The 18,866-nt window shown below is 34.8% G+C and overlaps 1 protein-coding gene across 1 annotated transcript in view; it reads left to right on the forward strand.

The window, feature by feature from the left end:
• Positions 1-18,866, forward strand: part of DOK6 (docking protein 6) — a 418,365-nt gene that overhangs the window by 165,029 nt on the left and 234,470 nt on the right. The window contains exon 3 of the mRNA XM_057700520.1: positions 15,316-15,430. Coding sequence (XP_057556503.1) covers positions 15,316-15,430 — 115 coding nt within the window. The remainder of the gene's footprint in view (positions 1-15,315; positions 15,431-18,866) is intronic.

Here is an 18,866-nt window from a genome sequence, read left to right on the forward strand (position 1 = left end):
TTATCCGCAAATATCCCCTTGGATCTTTTATGCAGTTTAGTCATGAGTAATTGGAATATAGCTTTCACTTTCTATTGTTGTGTAACAAATCACCACCAACTCAGGGCTTTGAAAGACATGCATTTATGAGTTCTCAGTGCTGTAGGTCATAAAGTGCAGTGTGGCTGGGTTTTCTGCTGAGGGTTTCATGAGCCTGAAGTCAAGGGGTCCATCAGATTGAGCTCTTATCTGATGGCTCTGGAGAAAAACCTGCTTCCAGGCTCCTCCTGGAATTGGCTGATTCAGTTCCTCACAGCTTGCTGGCTGCCAAGAAGGGCTGCTCTCAGCAGCTAGAGGCTGCCCGAAAATCCTTGACATATGTGGTTCTTTCCCTCTCTGAGACACCAGTGAAACACCAAGTCCTTCTCAAACTTCGAATCTCTAACTTTCTCTCCTGTGACCAGCTGGAGAAAAAGCTCCCCTGACTAGGTTTGGTGACCTGGAGTATCTCTGTCTTATGACCTAACTCTAGTGTATACTATTTAAATTTTTGTTTATCTTTCATTTGGGAAGTGATGTTTTTAGTCTGGTGAAAGTGAGAGTATCCCTTTTCCCTCATAGCCTGTGGGAGGTATACACAAGTTAGGCATTGTATTTGAAGCAAAACATGATGCAACTTTGACAGTTCAAGCATGGGGTTTAATTGAATTAATTGCTACCTCAACATCCACCCATTTGTAAATTAATTTCTTTCTTTCCCATCTTCAATATAGAGACTGGTAAAGCTAGATGATCACTTTTTACACTTCTTGCAGTTATGGAGGTACATTTCTGGCCAATGAGATAAAAATTTAAGCCTATTAGAAGGTTAGAAAGGATTTTATATTTTCTGACATGGCCAGCAATGTCCCTTATTCCCTTTTACTAAATTGAAAGCATGATGGCTGGAAATGCAGCAGCCATTTTGTGCCCTGAGGAGATGAGCTTGAAAAAAGTGCTGGTGAAAACAGGTGCTGATGTAGGTCTTTAATAAAAGGGAATTGGTGTAAAGAGAACTTTTGAAAAGTGCAGAATACCTGTATTTGGTCCTGAGATGTTGCCTCTGATATTATCAAAGTGCTAAAGCAATACGAATTACTGCCTACCTCTGAGTTATTATGTGAGAAAAATAAAACTTTGTTTGTTTAAATCAGTGGCCAGCAAACTTTTATCTGTAAAGGGCCAGATAGTAAGAATGTTAGGCTTCGCGGATCATAAGGTCTCTGTTGCAACTCTTCAATTCTGCCCTTGTAGTACATTCAACAGCCACAGACAATATGTAAACAAATGGTTGTGTTCCAACAAAACTTTATTTACAAAAACAGGTAGATGTTAGATTAAATTTGGCCCACGAATTTAGTTTGCCTACCACAGATTTCAATCACTGATATTTGAGTTTTCTATGCTTGAAGCTATGTATTTTTTTATCTAAATATAAAAAAGTATAAATAATCCTGAACATTCTGTTTAGATGCTATAGGTATATATAGGTAAACAAGCTAAACATGATTCTCAGTGAGTCATGGATCTCACCTGGAGTTGGTCTCATAAGCATAGGAAAGTAACCAGAGTCTCTTATAGCTTTCTTATCTGTACTCTTTGGAATTGGAATTGGTATATATTAATGATCATACCAATACTCTTTCCACTTTGTGTCATTTACTAGAGAAACATAATTATGTCCATTAGTTATGTTAGGAGTTACCACATACTAAGCCATAGAGAGCTGAGCTGAAGACTAATTCGGAGCACTGATAAGTTGTAATAGCCATATAATTGTTAATAGCAGTTGATTTGCTAGAATTTCACATATCATTCAGTTGCCTTTTCTTTGGGAAGTGAATTTTCCTCTCTCCATCCCTCCTTTTCTTTCAACCAACCTACCTTCCTTCCTTTCTTCCTTCTTCCCTTCCTCCCTCCCTCCCTCCCTCTCTCATTTTCTCTTTCTTTTCCTGGTGTGATAGAACTCAGCTGCAAAGGTTGATTTAATCATTATTACTAAGTTAATGGATGCTGTCATCATTCATCTCTATAATATTTGATTAATCTATTTTATTCCCATTTCTTAATCCCATTCATCTCTCTGCTTCCATAACCACTATAATGAGTTTGACTGGAAACTTTATCTGAATCTTATAAAAGTATACTGTTGATTTCTTGAACATGTCCTGCTTTGTTAATTCACTTAAATAGTACTGTATTGTAACTTACTGTGTTTCTTACTTTTAATTCATGCTGCATTATGGCTTTTAAGACCTATTTGCGTTTCTTTGTGTCCATTTTGCCAGTTGCTTCTAGCTATTACATGACACCCCATAGTTTGCATCCACTACAGTTTACTTCTCCACTTTCCTAGTGAGAGAAACTAGATGGCCAGCAACTTCTCATTGCTTCAAACAATGCAGTAATTAAGATTTTTGTTCTGTCTTTATGACCCAATGTGAGAAATTTTCTGGAATGTATAAAAAAGAATGAGATCGTTGTGTGAAGGATATGTGAGTACTTAAATATGTACAACCAGGTCACTTTCCAGAAAGCAGCTCCACTCTACACATCCACTGGGCACCTGAGGGTTCTATGTGCTCACATTCTTATTGATACTTTCCATTAGTCATTAGTTTTCCAGATCTGATGGGTGTAAAATGATATTCAATTGTGTTTAAACATACATTTTTCTATTCCCAATTAATCTGAAAATTTTTTCCTGTGCACAATTGCTTTCTGAGTTCATTCTTCCATGAATTGTTTGATCATACCATTTGTCCATGTCATAGTAGGGTCCGTTTATGTTTCTGGCTGTTTTATAAGGTTTTCTTTTCTATTCTAAACACTAGTCTTACTTCAATTTTAGATGCTGTAAATAATTTCTCACCTCTATCATCTGTCTGTTCACTTTGTGGAGTCCTGCATTAAACAGAAGTCCATTTTTTTAATACTTAGGGACCCAGTTTTCACTAGCCCATTGTGAAATAAACTATTCTCTCAATTATTGTGGTGGTGTATATCTTATACTCACACACATATGTTTTTCTCTGATTTCTCTACTCTGTATCTGCTTGTTTGTTCTTGTACCACTAACATGCCACTTGTCTTAAATTACCACCGATCACACGATGTTGTGGCATTTGTTAGGAAAATTGTTCCCCAAACACATTCAATTCTTACTTTCTAAAGTTACCTTAGTAATTTTTCTAAGAACATGGAACATACTTTTTACTCAGCTTCCCTTTTAAGGTTTAAATTTTTCTCAAACAAAACACCTAGGGACTTTACAGTTTTCCTTGTTCCTGTGAAGGTATTTTTTTTTTTTTCTAATTCATAATGGCTCGTGTAGAGAAATCCTGTTGATTTTTTTGTGTTAACTGTATTTGACAAAAAAGTATTGCTGAATACGTTTATAGTTTTAATAGTTTTTTTTTCTGTTAATGCTGTTAGCATTTGCATGTCAGTGATCATATTGTCTACAAATATTGATAGTTCTATCTCCTGCTTTCGTAGCTGCTTTCTTAACTTCTTGTCCAGGACCTGTGTTACATTGAGGCACCAAGAGAAAGCATCCTTGCCAAGTTTCCAGTAATAAATAGACTGTGTCTAGTCCATGTGCATGAAGTAAAAATAAGTTTTTGTAAATAAACTTTAAAGAAAATTCCTTTCTATATTTGATATATTGAGGACTTTTTTCTCATAAAAGCTGTTGAACTTTATCAGTGATACTGTTTTTTTAATCTGCTGAGGGAACCATGTGATCTTTCTCATGTAGTCTATCAATTTGGAGAACTATGTTTAGACATTTTCTGATGTTAACTCTACTTTAGGTGACAACATAAATACCGACATAGTCTTTGCTTTTTACGAAATTGATGTCTTAATAGAGAAATGAGGCTGTATACAAATTTTTCATCATTTTCTTTCTGTCATTTTACCTTCATTCAAGACTACTGACTTTAAAACACAAATTGGGCTGTTCATCCTCAAATAATGCTATATAATCATATTAGTTTCCTAGGCTGGCCTAGCAGACTACCACAAATTTGGCTTAAAATCGTAGAAGTTTATTCTCTCCCAGTTCTGGGGGCCAGAGGTCAGGAATCAAGGTGTCACTGGGCTGCACCCACTGCAGAACCTCTAGGGGAGCATCCTTGCTTGCCTTTTCCAGGCTCTGGTGGCTCCAGGAATCCCTTCGCTTGTGACAACATTGCTTCCCCCCCACCCTCACACTCACATGGCCATGTCCACCTTGTCCTGCCTCAGAGCTCCCTCTGCTCTTCTCTTCTAAGGACACTGGTCATTGGCTGCGGGGCCCACACTGAATCCAGGGTGGTCTCCTCTCAAGGTCCTTCACTTAATTACACCTGCAGAGACCCTTTTCCCAAATAAGGTCCCATTCATAAGTTCTGGGGTTTAGGACTTGGACATGTCTTTTGAGCGGCTGCTATTCAACCCGTTTCTGTAATTAAAAGATTTAAATTTGTGCATCCACTAAGTACAGTCCTAGAAGCTGTAGAGCCTCTGTTAGTATATGTGTAGCAAAGCTGCACCTCTCAGAGTGAGAATGGTGGTGGGGCTGCCTGAGCTGTTTCATGCCTTTCTGTTCTTAAGTTAGTGAAACATATCATTAGACACTCTGAACTTACACACGGTGAGAGGCAGAGAGGGGGAGGAAGAGGAAACGAGAGAAAGAAGTATATAGATTTCCTATTTTTGTGCTTATTTTTCCTTTGTACCAATGTTCTGCATTTCTTATCCCTGAAAAAAAGATTATCTTTTTGTTTTTTATAATAGACAACCTTAAGATAATTTAGGAGTAATAAGGCGATGAGTTTTTCTGGGATTCCTTTCATCATCCCTACAGTTTGAGTCTCTTTGGTAGTTGAATTCTTCTTCCTGTTATAACTTCTCGATTAACCATTATTTGCCATTATTAAGTAGCATGAATTTCAGAGCAATAGCTATTGCTTAAGTTGGTGGAAAGATCACTAGTGTGAGAAGCAGGAGGCATGGCCTTGATTCTGGTCACTTTAACTGTGTGACGGCCACCCACATAGGGACAGCCATTTCCCATTGTTAAATGACGAAAGCTCAGCTCTCTGTTTTATATGTTAGAATGTTTTTTGGCTGAAAGTAACAGAAACCCCAACTCAAGAAACTTGAAGAGCATTTTCACATTTTACAGCATGTTCAGAGAAAGAAATTAGCTTCAGCGTTTGGTTCATACTTGATCCTGCTTAAGAATGAAAATTAAGGACCTGGGTTCTTTTTTTTTTTTCTTTCTTTCTTTCTTTCCTATCTCTGCTCTGCCATCCTTAGAGTTGCCTTCATCTTCAATCTAGTACAATGATAGCTGTAGGATCTCTAAATTATGACATCCAGACAGGACAGCATCCACTGGAGAAGGGGGCTAGTTTTCTCTAGAGGTTACTTCCAGGTCAGAAAACATTTGTCAGAAGCTACCGGAAGACTTCTGTTCACAAGTCATTGGTTATATTTAGGTCATATTATCTTTCTTAAACTAATCACAAGCAAGGAGACTGTAACCTAGGAGTAAAAAAGTTCTACCATGATACCAGGGGTGAGAGGTACCTACCCAGGCACTTGGGCTGAGTGATCTAGGGGCACATAACTGAACAAATCAGATTCTGTTATAGATGAAGGAGCTGAAACTGGATGCTGAGTAGACAGCCAAAGGTGGCTATTATAGTTAATTCTAATTCTAATGTAATTTTATCCATAGTTATTTTTTCTAGAAGATGCATTTCATAATGTAGTTTAATATTTGAGAGACCTTAAGTCGTTCAAAGATTTTAAAGACTGAACTTGTAATTATTGATTATGAACATGTTGGGATTATGAAGTAGTGAACGTGGGAGTCTATATCAGAGTATGTGATATCTGTCACAGGGAGCTTGGAAAATGAGTTATATTGATTTTTTCAATGGTACACATTCATGTTATTCAGTGACAGGAGACAAATATAAGGAAGCAGCTTTTTGGAAAATTGATATAAATTTTATCGGAAGGAAGCAATTATAAAATTTCCATTCAAATATTATGACCAAAATACTGAAGCATACAATGTATAGGATAACACCAATATTCAGATTATCATTATGAAAATGTAGGACTCAAGCTTTCAAAAGAGATTGATATGTATTAATTGTAACCATTTAAAACTTTAGTAAAATTTCCACCTTTTCTTACTGGAAAGTCAATATTCTCTATCCTAATAAAGTGAATTTTATTAAACTAGCTTCTAAAATGTTTATTCTCGGGAGTCGAGGGAGGGAGGGAATACGTGGATATGTGTATAAAAACAGATGATTGAACTTGGTGTACCCCCCCAAAAAAAATAATAAATAAATAAATAAAATTAATAATAAAATGTTTATTCTCAAAAATCAGAACTCTGACTGAATTAAAACAACCACAGAAGATTAGTAAAATGTCAGGATTGATAAGAATTATTAGAGAGGTTAATAAGAAAGAAGAGTGCAATTATTTTCTAATTCCTTTGAATATACTTGAAAAAATCTGGAAGTTCTTTCACTTTTCAAAAGATAATTAGATTTAAAGAAAGAAACTGAGTGCTTAAACAGGCAGTATCTAATCTCAATTATCACGACAGTAAACTGATGAGACACTTTAAAACAAAAAAATAATTTCAGTAAGTATGCTTTTTTCGACTATTTATCTGTGTAATAGTGAAAATTAATTTTATACTTGTGAGTAAGATCTGCACTGAATGCTAATATTTAGTTTAATTTGCATAGTTAGCCTAAGGGGAAAGACATATAAAAAGTATGATAATTTTCAAATTGTACAATAAACTTTAATTTGTTTATTCTAACTGTTGCTACGTATGCAAATAAAATCCCTCTGAAAAACTTGGGCTTAATTGCAGAAAATATCACCGTGTCCTTCAGCCCATATCTCTTCCTGAAAGTTCTACCAAACTAAGTAATGGTGGAACAAGTAAGATCTAATTAACATTTTGATCTACAAGTAAAACAGCTGCTCGGATGTTTGGTCTTTTTTTATATGTTAATTTTTATTGGAGTATCGTTGCTTTACAACCTCGTGTTAGTTTCCACTGTACAGCAAAGTAAATCAGCTATACGTATCCATATATCCCCTCTTTTTTGGATTTCCTTCCCGTTTAGGTCACCACACAGCATTGAGTAGAGTTTCTTGTGCTACACAGTAGGTTCTCATTAGTTATCTATTTTATACATAGTATCAGTAGTGTATATAGGTCGATCCCAACTCTCCAAATTCATCCCCGCACCCCTTTCTCCCTTGGTATCCATACCTTTGTTCTCTATATTTGTGTCTCTATTTCTGCTTTGCAAATAAGATCATCTGTACCATTTTCCTAGATTCCACTTATATGAGTTAATGTACGATATTTGTTTTTCTTTCTGACTTACTTCCTAAGTTATATATAGAAGTATGCCCTCCTTTTCAGAACATATAGCCCATTGCAGCTGTATGCCATCCTCTTCTTTATCGTTAATCTTTTGTTCTCTCATCAGATGTAAAAGAAATAATTACTTAACAGATGCCTACTGGTCTTCACTGTGAAAAGCATATAGTCAAAATGCAAAAAAAAAAAAAAATTCTATGTTGAAGTCTAGTTATGTAAAGAATTCATAAATAAATGACATGAATTAGTAAAGGAACAACTCAGCAATTTACTTACTGAGTCCAGTGTGAGAACACAATCAGGTTTCGTAATGAGTCAAAAAGCCATCTGAATTCAGATCAAACTGCCCAGGTCTTGAGAAACACCCCACCCCTCCACCACCAGCAGCGACAGGTTATTAACTGCATGAGTCATTCAGGAGAGACTAAGGGAGGCTTGCCCATTGGTCTGGATGAATGATTGTGAGCTTGACGGTAAGATGAAGGAACTGGGAACTGCAAGAAGATTATTCTGTAAAAGACTACATAACCTTTAAATAACATGTTTTTATTCAGGAAAATTGAAAGATTTTGTATATGGCTGGAACCTAACTTGTGTTCAGGGTTGGTGTAGAGAAAGATGAGATTAGATGTCCAGGTAGAAACTGAGTCATTAAGGTCGTCAAGTCCTTGCAAAGGAGCAAGAACTTAATTGTAAGGCATTATTAAATGGTTTTAAGGCCGTGAGGGGCATGATCAAATGTTTGGATTAAAAATACTAGTCTAGGATAAGTGTGAACAAGATAATGGAAAATGAAGAGTATGAAGACCAATGGAAAAATAATGCAAATATTTTTGATGAGATAGAGTGGAAGTCTGAATGAGTAGTGAAGTTGTGGAGGGGAAAGAGTAGGAGGAGTGCTCATGAAATAGACTTTGACAGAATTTTATGACACAACAGGTGTTGTGGGCCTGGGAGAAAGCTATATTTGGAGCAGTGGATCTCAGAGTGGCCCATGAAGACAACACTGTTTCCATCATAGTATTGATATATTACTTGTTATTTTCACTTTATTTTGGTGCAAAGGCAATAACAAGTAAAACTGCAGACGAATCAAGGCAGTGGCTCCAAACAATAGTAGTAGTTATTGTATTCTTTTCTAAAAGATAAAATTTGTATATATTTAAGGTGTACAACATATTGTTTTGGTATACATATATGTAGTAAAATGATGGCTAGAGTCAAGCTAATTCAAATATCCATCTCCTCACATAGTTACAGTGTGTGTGTGTGTGTGTGTGTGTGTGTGTGGTGGGATCATCTGAAATCTGGTCACAATGCAATACATAATACAATATAGTATTATTGACTCTGGCCATCATGCTGTACATTAGACCTCTAGACTTAACACCATACGTACCTACAACTAGGTATCCTTTCACCAGTATTTCGCCATTTCCCCCACTTTCCACACCAGTAACTACTGTTCTACTCTCTGCTTCTATATATTCGACTTTTTTAGATTCCACAAGTAAGACCACACAGTGTTTTACTTTCTCCGTCTGGTTTATTTCACTTAGCATAATGTCCTCCAGGTTCATGTGTGATGTCACAGATGGCCAGATGTCTTCCTTTTAACGCTAAATAATATTCATATTTCATATGTTGTATGTATATCACAGATTATCCATTGACAGACACTTGGTTTGTTTCCATATCTTGACTATTGTGAATAATGCTGCAGTAAACATGAGATCACAGATATCTCTTTGATATGCTGATTTCATTTCCTTTGGGTGTATGCCCAGAAGAGAGATTGCTGGATCATGTGGTAGTTCTATTTTTAATTTTTTGAGGAACCTCCATACTGTTTACCATAGTGGCTGTACCAGTTTAGATTCCCACCAACAGTGTACCAGGGCTCCCTTTTCTCTGCATCCTCTCCAACACTTGTTATCTTTTATCTTTTGATAACAGCCCACCTAAACAGGTATGAGGTGATATCTCCTTATGGCTTTTATTTGCGTTTCCCTAATGATTATTGATATTGGGCACCTTTTTACACGTTGGTTGGCCATTTGTATGTCTTCTTTGAAAAAACATCTGTTCAGTCCTTTGCCCATGTTTTAATTGGGTTATTTTGCTTTGTTTTGTTTTGTTTTTAGCTATTGAGTATTGAGTTACATGTATTCCTTATATATTTGGGATATTAATCTTTTATCAAATATATGGTTTGCAAATATTTTTTCCCAATCTGTAAGTTGCCTTTCATTTCGTTGATTGTTTCCTTTACTGTGCAGAAACTTTTTAAAAGACAGAAGTAGAAGAATTACTTCCAAATGCATGTTGTGAGGCCAGTATCACCCTGATACCAAAGCCAAGCAAAGACTAAGACACAACAAGAAAAGAAAGGTCAATATCTCTGATGAACATAGATGCAAAAATTCATGATAAAATACTAGTAAACTGAATTCAACAGCACATAAAAAGATTATACATAATAACAAACTGGGATTTATCCCTGGGATGCACAGTTGGTTTAACATACGCACATTAATCAGTGTGGTACTCATCATTAAAAAATGAAAGATAAAAAACACATGGTCATCTCAATGGCTGCAGAAAAGTATTTGCAAAGTTGAAAATCCATTCATAATTTTAAAAACTCTTAACAAAATAGGTACAGAAGAAAATTTCCTCAACAAAATAAAGCCCATTTAGAGAGGCCCACAGCTAACATCATAATTAATGGAGGAAAACTGAAAGCTTTTACTCTGAGATCTGATAAAGACAAGGATGCCAACTCTCACCACTTCTGTTAAAAAATAGTACTGGAAGTTAATAGAAAGAGCGATGAGATAAGAAAGAGAAATAAAAGGCATCAAAATCAGAAAGGAAGAAGTAAAATGATTGCTTTTTGCAGATGACATGATCCTATATGGAAAAAATCCTAAAGACTCCATAAAAAATGTTGGAACTAATAAATGAATTCTGTAAAGCTGCAAGATAGAATGTCAACATACAAAAATCAGTTGCATTTTATATAACAACAATAATATCTCCAAAAAGGAAATCAAGAAAACAATCCCACTTACAGTAGTATCAAAAAAATGAAATACTTAGAATAAATTTAACCAAGGAGGTAAAAGACCTGTACACTGAAAACTATTACAAATTGATGAAAAAAAAACTGAAGCAGGCATAAATAGAAATATCGTGTTCATAGACTGGAAGAGTTAATATTGTTAAAATGTCAATACTATCCAAAGCAGTATACAGTATTCAATCAAAATTCCAATGGCATTTTTTACAGGAATATAAAAAACAATTATAAAATTTGTATTGAACCACAAAAGACCCTGAACAGCCAAAGAAATCTTGAGAAAGCTTTAGGCATCATAATTCCTCATTTCAAATTATATTACAAAGCTATAGTAATCAAAACAGTGTGACAATGGCATAGAAGTAGACACAGATATCAATGGACCAGAATAGAGAGCCTAGAAATATATACCCAAATATATATATTATCAACTGATTTTCAGCAAGAGTGCCAGGGACAGACAATTGGAAAGGAATAATGTCTTCAAGAATTGTTGCTGTGAAAACTGGATATACACATTCAAAAGTTGGAACCTTCTCTTACACCATACACAAAAATCAACTCAAAATGGATTAAAGACTTAAATGTAAGACCTGAAACAATAAAATTCCTTGGAAAGAACATAGGGGAAAATCTCCTTGATGTTGGTCTTGGAAATAATTTTTTTGGATATGACATTAAAGGCTTAAGCAAAACAGCGAGAATAAATGGGACTAAAGTTATTGTACTCTTTACCATCATGTATTCACCCAAATAAGCAGATAAACAAAACATGTCAATTTTATTTTCATTTTACTTAGGAATCATCTTGATGAAGCAATAAAAATTAACTTTATTAAATCTAGACCTTTAAGTACATCGTTTTAATACGTATAAAATATGTGAAAAAAATGGTAAGAACCCATAAAACCCTTGCCACATATACTGACATGCAGTGATTATCTCCAGGAGGAGCGCTTGTGTGATTGTCGAAATTACAAGCAAAACGGCAGTTTTTTTTTTTCACAGAGCACTTATTTTAATGAAAATGTGATTGACAGACAAATTATGGTTATTCAGACTTGGGTATTTCTCAGACATTTTCTCAAAAATGAACTAAATGAGCCTGTCTTCAAAGAAAACAATTGACAGTATTTATTAACAAAGCTAAATTTTAAGTTTTCAGATGAAAATTGAAATTTGGGCATCTGCTGTGTCTGCATTCTTGAGCTTGACAACTTCTCAAAACTTACAGACTTTTTTGTGGAAATCAAGAGTGATATTGATGAATTTTTTATATTGATAATGAAATGTCAACATTTATAAGATTTTCATAACTCAGTGAACCAATGTTTTACCCATAATAAGTCAAAGTTGAAAAGAGACCTATGGATTTTAATGGAATATAGTGTAAAACGTGTATGACACGATGTCAGACCCCCCATAGTAGTAACCTTTAAAAGAAATTTATCAACTTTGGAGATAGAATTGAAGAATATCTACAGTTGGCTGAAAAATGCTCTTAAACTATTCTTCCCTTTTACAGCTTCATGTCTGTGTGAGGACTTATTTTTGGTATATACTTAATCAAAACCATGTATCACAGCAGATTGAATTCAGAAGCAGGAATGAGTATCAAGCTGTCTTCTATTAAGCCAGACATTAAGTTTTGCAAAAAAGTAAAAACATTAACACTCTTCGCCTATTTAAGAAATATTTTTAAATTTTAAAATCATATTTGTGTTAACATAAAATGATATATTATTTTTAAACACATTAATAAGTAAGATATTGAATAATTTATATAAGTACTAATATTTCTCATTGTGATCATTAATAGATACAACCCACATGAACAAAATAGGGCAGGAGAGTAACGTTTGGAAGCTGTCTATATCCTTTTTTTAATTTATGCTTTAAAATCCAGGTGCTATGTCACATTGATTGGTACAAGTGGTCAATCCACAAATTGGTTGCAGAAGTACAGACTTTCTTCTTCTGTGTTTGTTTGGCTGTCATAGGGTTTATCACTGTTATTTGTAATCTTATCACTCCAACTACGTTATAAAGTCTTACAGAGAAAGGTTATGTGTTTTTTCTTTGAACTCTCTGTCTCTATCACTGTGAATCCTTGGGGGTGGCTCCTTGGAATAAAAATTAAATAACACCAGTTAGCAAAGTCATCATTTAGGGTATGTTTAGCTTTTACTTCAATCATTTATTAGACCTCAATATTTTAAATCATTGACTGTGGCAATTTATTGACTTAGACTTGAACAACCCAAATTGTTTTCAAGTAATTTTTCCTCTAATTAAATTCTGTTGATATCATATTTAAAGTAATTATTTTAATGTTTTATTATTAAACTTTAATATTTTGTCCCTTTATAGCAATATGAAAAATCAGTACTCTAGAAATATGGATTGAATTGTTAAATGATGTAATAATTTATTGATATATATCATTGAAATGCTTTAGGATTTCACAATCTTAATGAAAGTTCGTAATTACTTTTATGTCACATTGTTAGGTTTTAGACTAATAAAAACATTCTTATTTTAAAACATTTAAAGACATCTTAAAGATTGTCTTCATGTAAGAAAAAACAAATAGCTTTGTAGTGGATGGTAAAATCATATAGTGTTGAGAGTGAAAAGTGAGGAAAGGAAATTCAAATATATCTTGACCTAAATTGTTATGATGCTAAATATTTTTAAAATATATTTTCAATTAAAGATATATCAAATTCCAAAGGTATACCAACTCCTTAGAAAATCTTCTGGTATGATTTTGTAACATTTTATAATCTAGTATAACACCTGAATTTCCTAACCAGGACAGTCTGAGAAGTGGAATTTTACGCTACTCCTGAGTATTTGCTTTCTGACATCTCTTCAGTGTATTAGGGCACGCACTGAAGCTGGTGGCATTGCATTGTTGATCAACAACAAAAAGCCTTGTGCTGTCGTGGAAAGCAGTGTAACAATGTGTGCTTGAAGAGGTCCTCTGCATTTCTAAATGTAAATTTTACAGAAGAGCAAACACTTTGTTTGAACTACATCATCTGTCAGATTACCTAAGGCACTAAAGTTAGAAAATCTCTAGTGCTTGCTGCATCTTGCTAGGCTATTTATTAATTTGTTCTGTTGATTTTTTTGCTATGAGGTGACAAAAAAAATGTAATCCACAATATCTGTTCCAATATTCCTTCATATTTGTAAATAAAAAATTTGGAAAAGGCCTTTGAGCAGAGTAATAAATGTTTTTATGATATTGTTTGGTACAACTAGATATTATATATAATGCATCTTATATAGTGGCATGCCACTTTTATGTTCGCCTGACATAAATTGCATCAATTCTGAAGCAACATATAATCTTCATTGCTTTTAGACTCTGTTTTATTTTGGTAAGATTATTTATTTAAAATTAATAACACGATATCTCTTTTTAAATATCTTTAACTTAGTGTGTTAGAAAAAAATTTGGCTTAAATATTACTTGAGCCAATTATCAAATCATTTAAAAATTCAAGAATTTATCATTGAGAACATGCTTTAATGTACTTTAAATATAATATGCAAATCATTGTTCCAAAAAAATTCTCATCTTTCTCCCCAGGGTATTAGACTCAGACATTGTAAGATATTAGTGTCTAATTTTTCTTTCCTGGAAGAGAAAATGAGTATTTTTAGATAGATAGATATAGATAGATAGATAGATAGATAGATAGATAGATAGATAGATAGATAGATAATGGGTATTTTCAGATCAATAGATAGATAGAGATATATTTATAATTCACATATGAATACATATAGGTGTTTATATGTACGCATATATATGAAGCAAACCATTTTTAGTTCATTTAATTTAAAATCACTTGTCTTACCCATTTTAATTTTGCATGTTAATCTTAAATGAGATAATGACAAGGAGAGAGAAAAATATGAAAAATAGATGTATTAAAATTAATTTTCCAGCAATGTAGAATGTAGACAGTAGATTGTAAATTCATTGTGACAGAGAACAAAAGGGGCCCTTTGGACAGCCTACACAGCAACCCTGAGTGATACACTTGTTATTTTATGAAGCTAGAAGTCTAGATCACTACAGATTTTAAAAGGAAATATGACAAAAAAATGTCAAGCTCTTTAACAAGTTTTATTTTACGGATATTATTTTACATGGCATCGATACAATTTTTGGCCATGAATTGATCACTTAAACTATTTTTATACTAATATATCCTAATCAACATCAGAGGTATCATCTTCAAAAATGGAGGACCAAAATTTTTGAAATGTATAAATATATCTGTTTATCTCTTTCCACTTAGAACACTAGTTAGTGATTGATAGGGCCTCTAGGATGGCATTGTGAGTCATGAATGGGATGAAATCATTTCCCCTCAGCAAAATCCTTCATCTTCAGTTAAAGCATATGTGATAATGTGAAAGCATTGAACACTGATCAAGTCAAAACTAGTACTCTTGCCAAAAACAAGGGAAATAACCAACTTCTGCACACGTTAGCCATCCTCTCCCGCCTGTGACTGGGGAGGACTGAGAAGCACTTGCTAAGCTCATAGGCTCACTAGAGACCGAGACCTCATCGCAGGACTGGGGAACTTCTCTTCCCCGCACCTGACCACCATGTGACTAAAGGCCTCCTGTCAGCAGTTCCTTTTACCCTGCATGTCATATCTGGCTACCAAGTAAAAGTATCCATTGGAAAGTGGCTTCAGACAGTCATAACTGATCATTTTGTGTAAGCATGTGCTGTACACTAAGTTAAAAATATTTTTCTTTCAAGGTAACTGAACTGCACAACATCAAAAACATAACCAGGCTGCCTCGAGAGACAAAGAAGCACGCAGTGGCAATTATCTTTCATGATGAAACGTCAAAGACATTTGCCTGTGAGTCAGGTAAGCAGTTATAGCCCTGTCTCCAGCTGGAAGACACTGAGCTGCTGAAGACAATAGCCCAGGTGGATTAGGCTATAGGGCAGAATAGGATGGCTTATTGTGATGAGGATGTGCTGTGGAAGGCTTTAAGGAGAAGCTCAGTGTATCTATGTCTGCAGATGTTTGGGTGCTTGTTTTTTATCTGTCTGTGTCTGAATTTTGCTCCCAGGTGGTCTGAGGACTCTTGAGGTTTTCATTCAGGCTCGGAGACTTAAGTAAACAATGCCTGGGAGCTGTTGTTAGGGCAAACTTGTGACTTGTGTCCTGGAGGACACGGAGTGCAGCTAGAGGCAATTGGTAGGACGGTAACAGTGCTGCCGTGCGATAGTGTGGCCAGAGTCCTCAGACATTCCAAGACAGAACTTTGAGCGACTGGTTACCTTCATGAATTCTCAGTATTACTAGGTAAATACATTCCAGATTGAATTTTAGCATCCCAGTTCATAAAGCACTCTGACATTATCGCGACACAAGGCAGTTTATCGTTGGAACTTGCAGTGTTTTTCATCTTGGGATCCCTGCGCTGTGTAATGTATTAGTTGGCTTATTACAGTTTTTTAAAGATTTTGTTCCATGGAATGGTGTATTCATTTTATAATGGATAGAAGCAAAAAGCACTAAGGATTTGAAAGATGGGAATTTAAAATAATAGTTATGTCTTTAGGAGAAGCTTTATTGAGTAATTTTTTGAAAGGAGTAAAGCTTCTGTATTTGTGGTTAAAGTTTATAGATGTATTTATTACCGGGTTATATTATTCAAAAACTGATAAAGTCACTTTGCCTGAATAAACTGCTCACCACCTGACCTACACTTATCTTAGTTTTGCTAAATTGAATTAGAATGTATCAAAGTGTTCCTCTTTCCTTGAATGCCTTTATTCCTTTTATGTACTTTTCTTCGCTTGTCATCTGACCTCATTTCATCATTTAAAATTGACTTTTTGGCAGTTGCATAGACATCTGTTAACTGGTAATATAAATCCCCACGTGGTAATAGAACCTGCTCTGACCTTGCTGGTGTCGTACGTTAATATCCAAAAGTACCTGTGCCTTCTTGTTCACTGTCTTGCAATTTCATTGCCTCACTTTCCCCTGAGCTCTGAAGTAATGTCTCATATTAACACTAACAACAACCAGAAAGTTGATTTTCCAAAACAGATAAAAGGTCATTTTCTCTGCTGTTTGTATGTTTCAATTTTCACTGTTGTTTTACAATTTTTAATTGTGGGTACACAGGCAACACCGGAACCTCCTATTTCAGATAAGAATGATACTGAATTGTGTTTCTACATAATTCTTCTACATAATTCTGAAATTTAGGCTTAGTTGTAACCCGCAAGTCTGAAGTTGGAAGCTTTTGTTTTCTTTTTTGGCAGTGGTGTTAGTTTCATTGTTCACGTAAGATTTTTGAGAAATGAAAGACTCTTCATTAAAATAAAATGACCTTAAATTCCAAGAGAAGAATTTCCTGACAGTGAGACTGAAGCAAGATCTAAGTGTAAAAATGAAGACCACTTTTGTGTACATTTCTTGCAGAATTTTCAGCTTGTTTAAATTATGGTTAATTTAAAAGTATTATTTATTTTTTAAACCATTTTTTTATGTGTAGATATAACAGTCTGCTTTTAGACAGTAGTAAAAGTATTTAAGAAGCCATGGCACAGTTTTTTTTAAATTATCTTAACTTTGTGACCTGCCAATGGGAAGAAAGGAAGTTCTTCAAAACTCATAAATAGGGACTTCCTAGGTGGCGCAGTGGTTAGGAATTTGCCTGCCAATGCAGGGGATATGGGTTTGATCCCTGCTCCAGGAAGATCCCACATGCCTTGGAGTAACTGAGCCCATGCGCCACAGCTATTGAGCCTGTGTGCCCAACTACTGAAGCCCGTGCGCCTAGAACCTGTGCTCCAGAACAAGAGAAACCGCTGCAATGAAGAGCCAATGAAGAGTAGTCCCTGCTTGCCACAACTAGAGAAAGCCCGTGCATAGCAGTGAAGACCCAATGCAGCCAATAAATAAATAAATAAATAAATAAATAAATAAATTTATAAATGTATTAAAAAAAGGAACTCATAAACAAGGAATTTGAGTACATTTTCTTACAAATTATGTTTTTAGATAGACATTAAAGATGCAGTAGTCTATATCTTTTAATAAAATGACAAAATTATATGGAAAACAGACTCAAACTGAAAGGTAGACAGAGATGTGAAAACCAAAATAACAAGATTACATCCAAAATTGAAAGGAGCTCTTACATTTATTTCTGATGAAAATGAAAAGTGTACTTTCATAATGGCCTGTGGGAATGTGAATTGTTTCAGTTATTTTTTTCAAGAAAACTGACAACTTCTATTATAAATACATATACCCTTGACTCAGTGAACCTCTTTGAGAATGTATCCTGTGTACTGTACATTATGTGTAATGACAACAAAATTGGAAACAAGTGGATTTCTATCAAGAAAATCGTTGAATAAATGATGGTATATCCCTACCATGAAATATTATGCAATCACTAGGAAGAATTCTAATTAACCCAGTTAACTTGAAGGCATTTCTGTGAAGTGTAGTTCTTCAAGCAAAACAACCAGCAGACAAGCATGTACCCAATAATCACATTTTGTAAAAGAAAAATTGAGAGAAAGAGCGTGTGTTTAAACAAGCATTACCTGGGGTGAGGGAAGATGATAAGGATAGACAGGAAAGATGGGTAAAAAAGGGAAGCAAACAGGAAAAGTAAGAAAATAAAGAGAACAGAAGAAAACACCCAGCATATAAACCATCCCATTATATGAAATTATGCATATGTGAATGCGCCCATGAATGTTTCCAAGTTTTTAGAAAATTAATGATCAGGGCAATGCAAATTAAACCATAGTGAGATATCACTACGCACCTATCTGAATGACTAAAGTTAAAAAAGAAACAGTGATACCAGTAAGCGCTTGTGAGGTTGCAGGGAAACTGGATCACTCATACATTGCTGGTGGGAACGTAAAGTGGCCCAGCCACTCTGGAGAGTGGGTGGCAGGCAGCTTCTTATAAAATTAAATACCTAATTATTACACCATCCATTCTTAGACATTTTTCTCAGGAAAAAAAAGAAAACTTATGTTCACACACACATATACACACCTGTACAAAAAATGTCCATAATAGCTTTATTCATAATAGTTAAAAACTGGAATGACCCAGAGGTCCTTCAACAAACTGTGGTGTACTTACACTGTGTTTACTCCTCAGCAACAAAAAGGAACAGACGTCTGGTATATGCAGCAACCTGGATGAATCTCGAGCGAATTATGCCCAGTTAAAAAAAGCCAGTAATCCCAAAAGATTATGTACTCTGTGATTTCATTTATACAGGATCTGTGAATGACACATTTTACACATG

This window comes from Hippopotamus amphibius, chromosome 11 (assembly GCF_030028045.1).
Source record: "Hippopotamus amphibius kiboko isolate mHipAmp2 chromosome 11, mHipAmp2.hap2, whole genome shotgun sequence".
In the NCBI taxonomy this organism is placed as follows: domain Eukaryota; kingdom Metazoa; phylum Chordata; class Mammalia; order Artiodactyla; family Hippopotamidae; genus Hippopotamus; species Hippopotamus amphibius.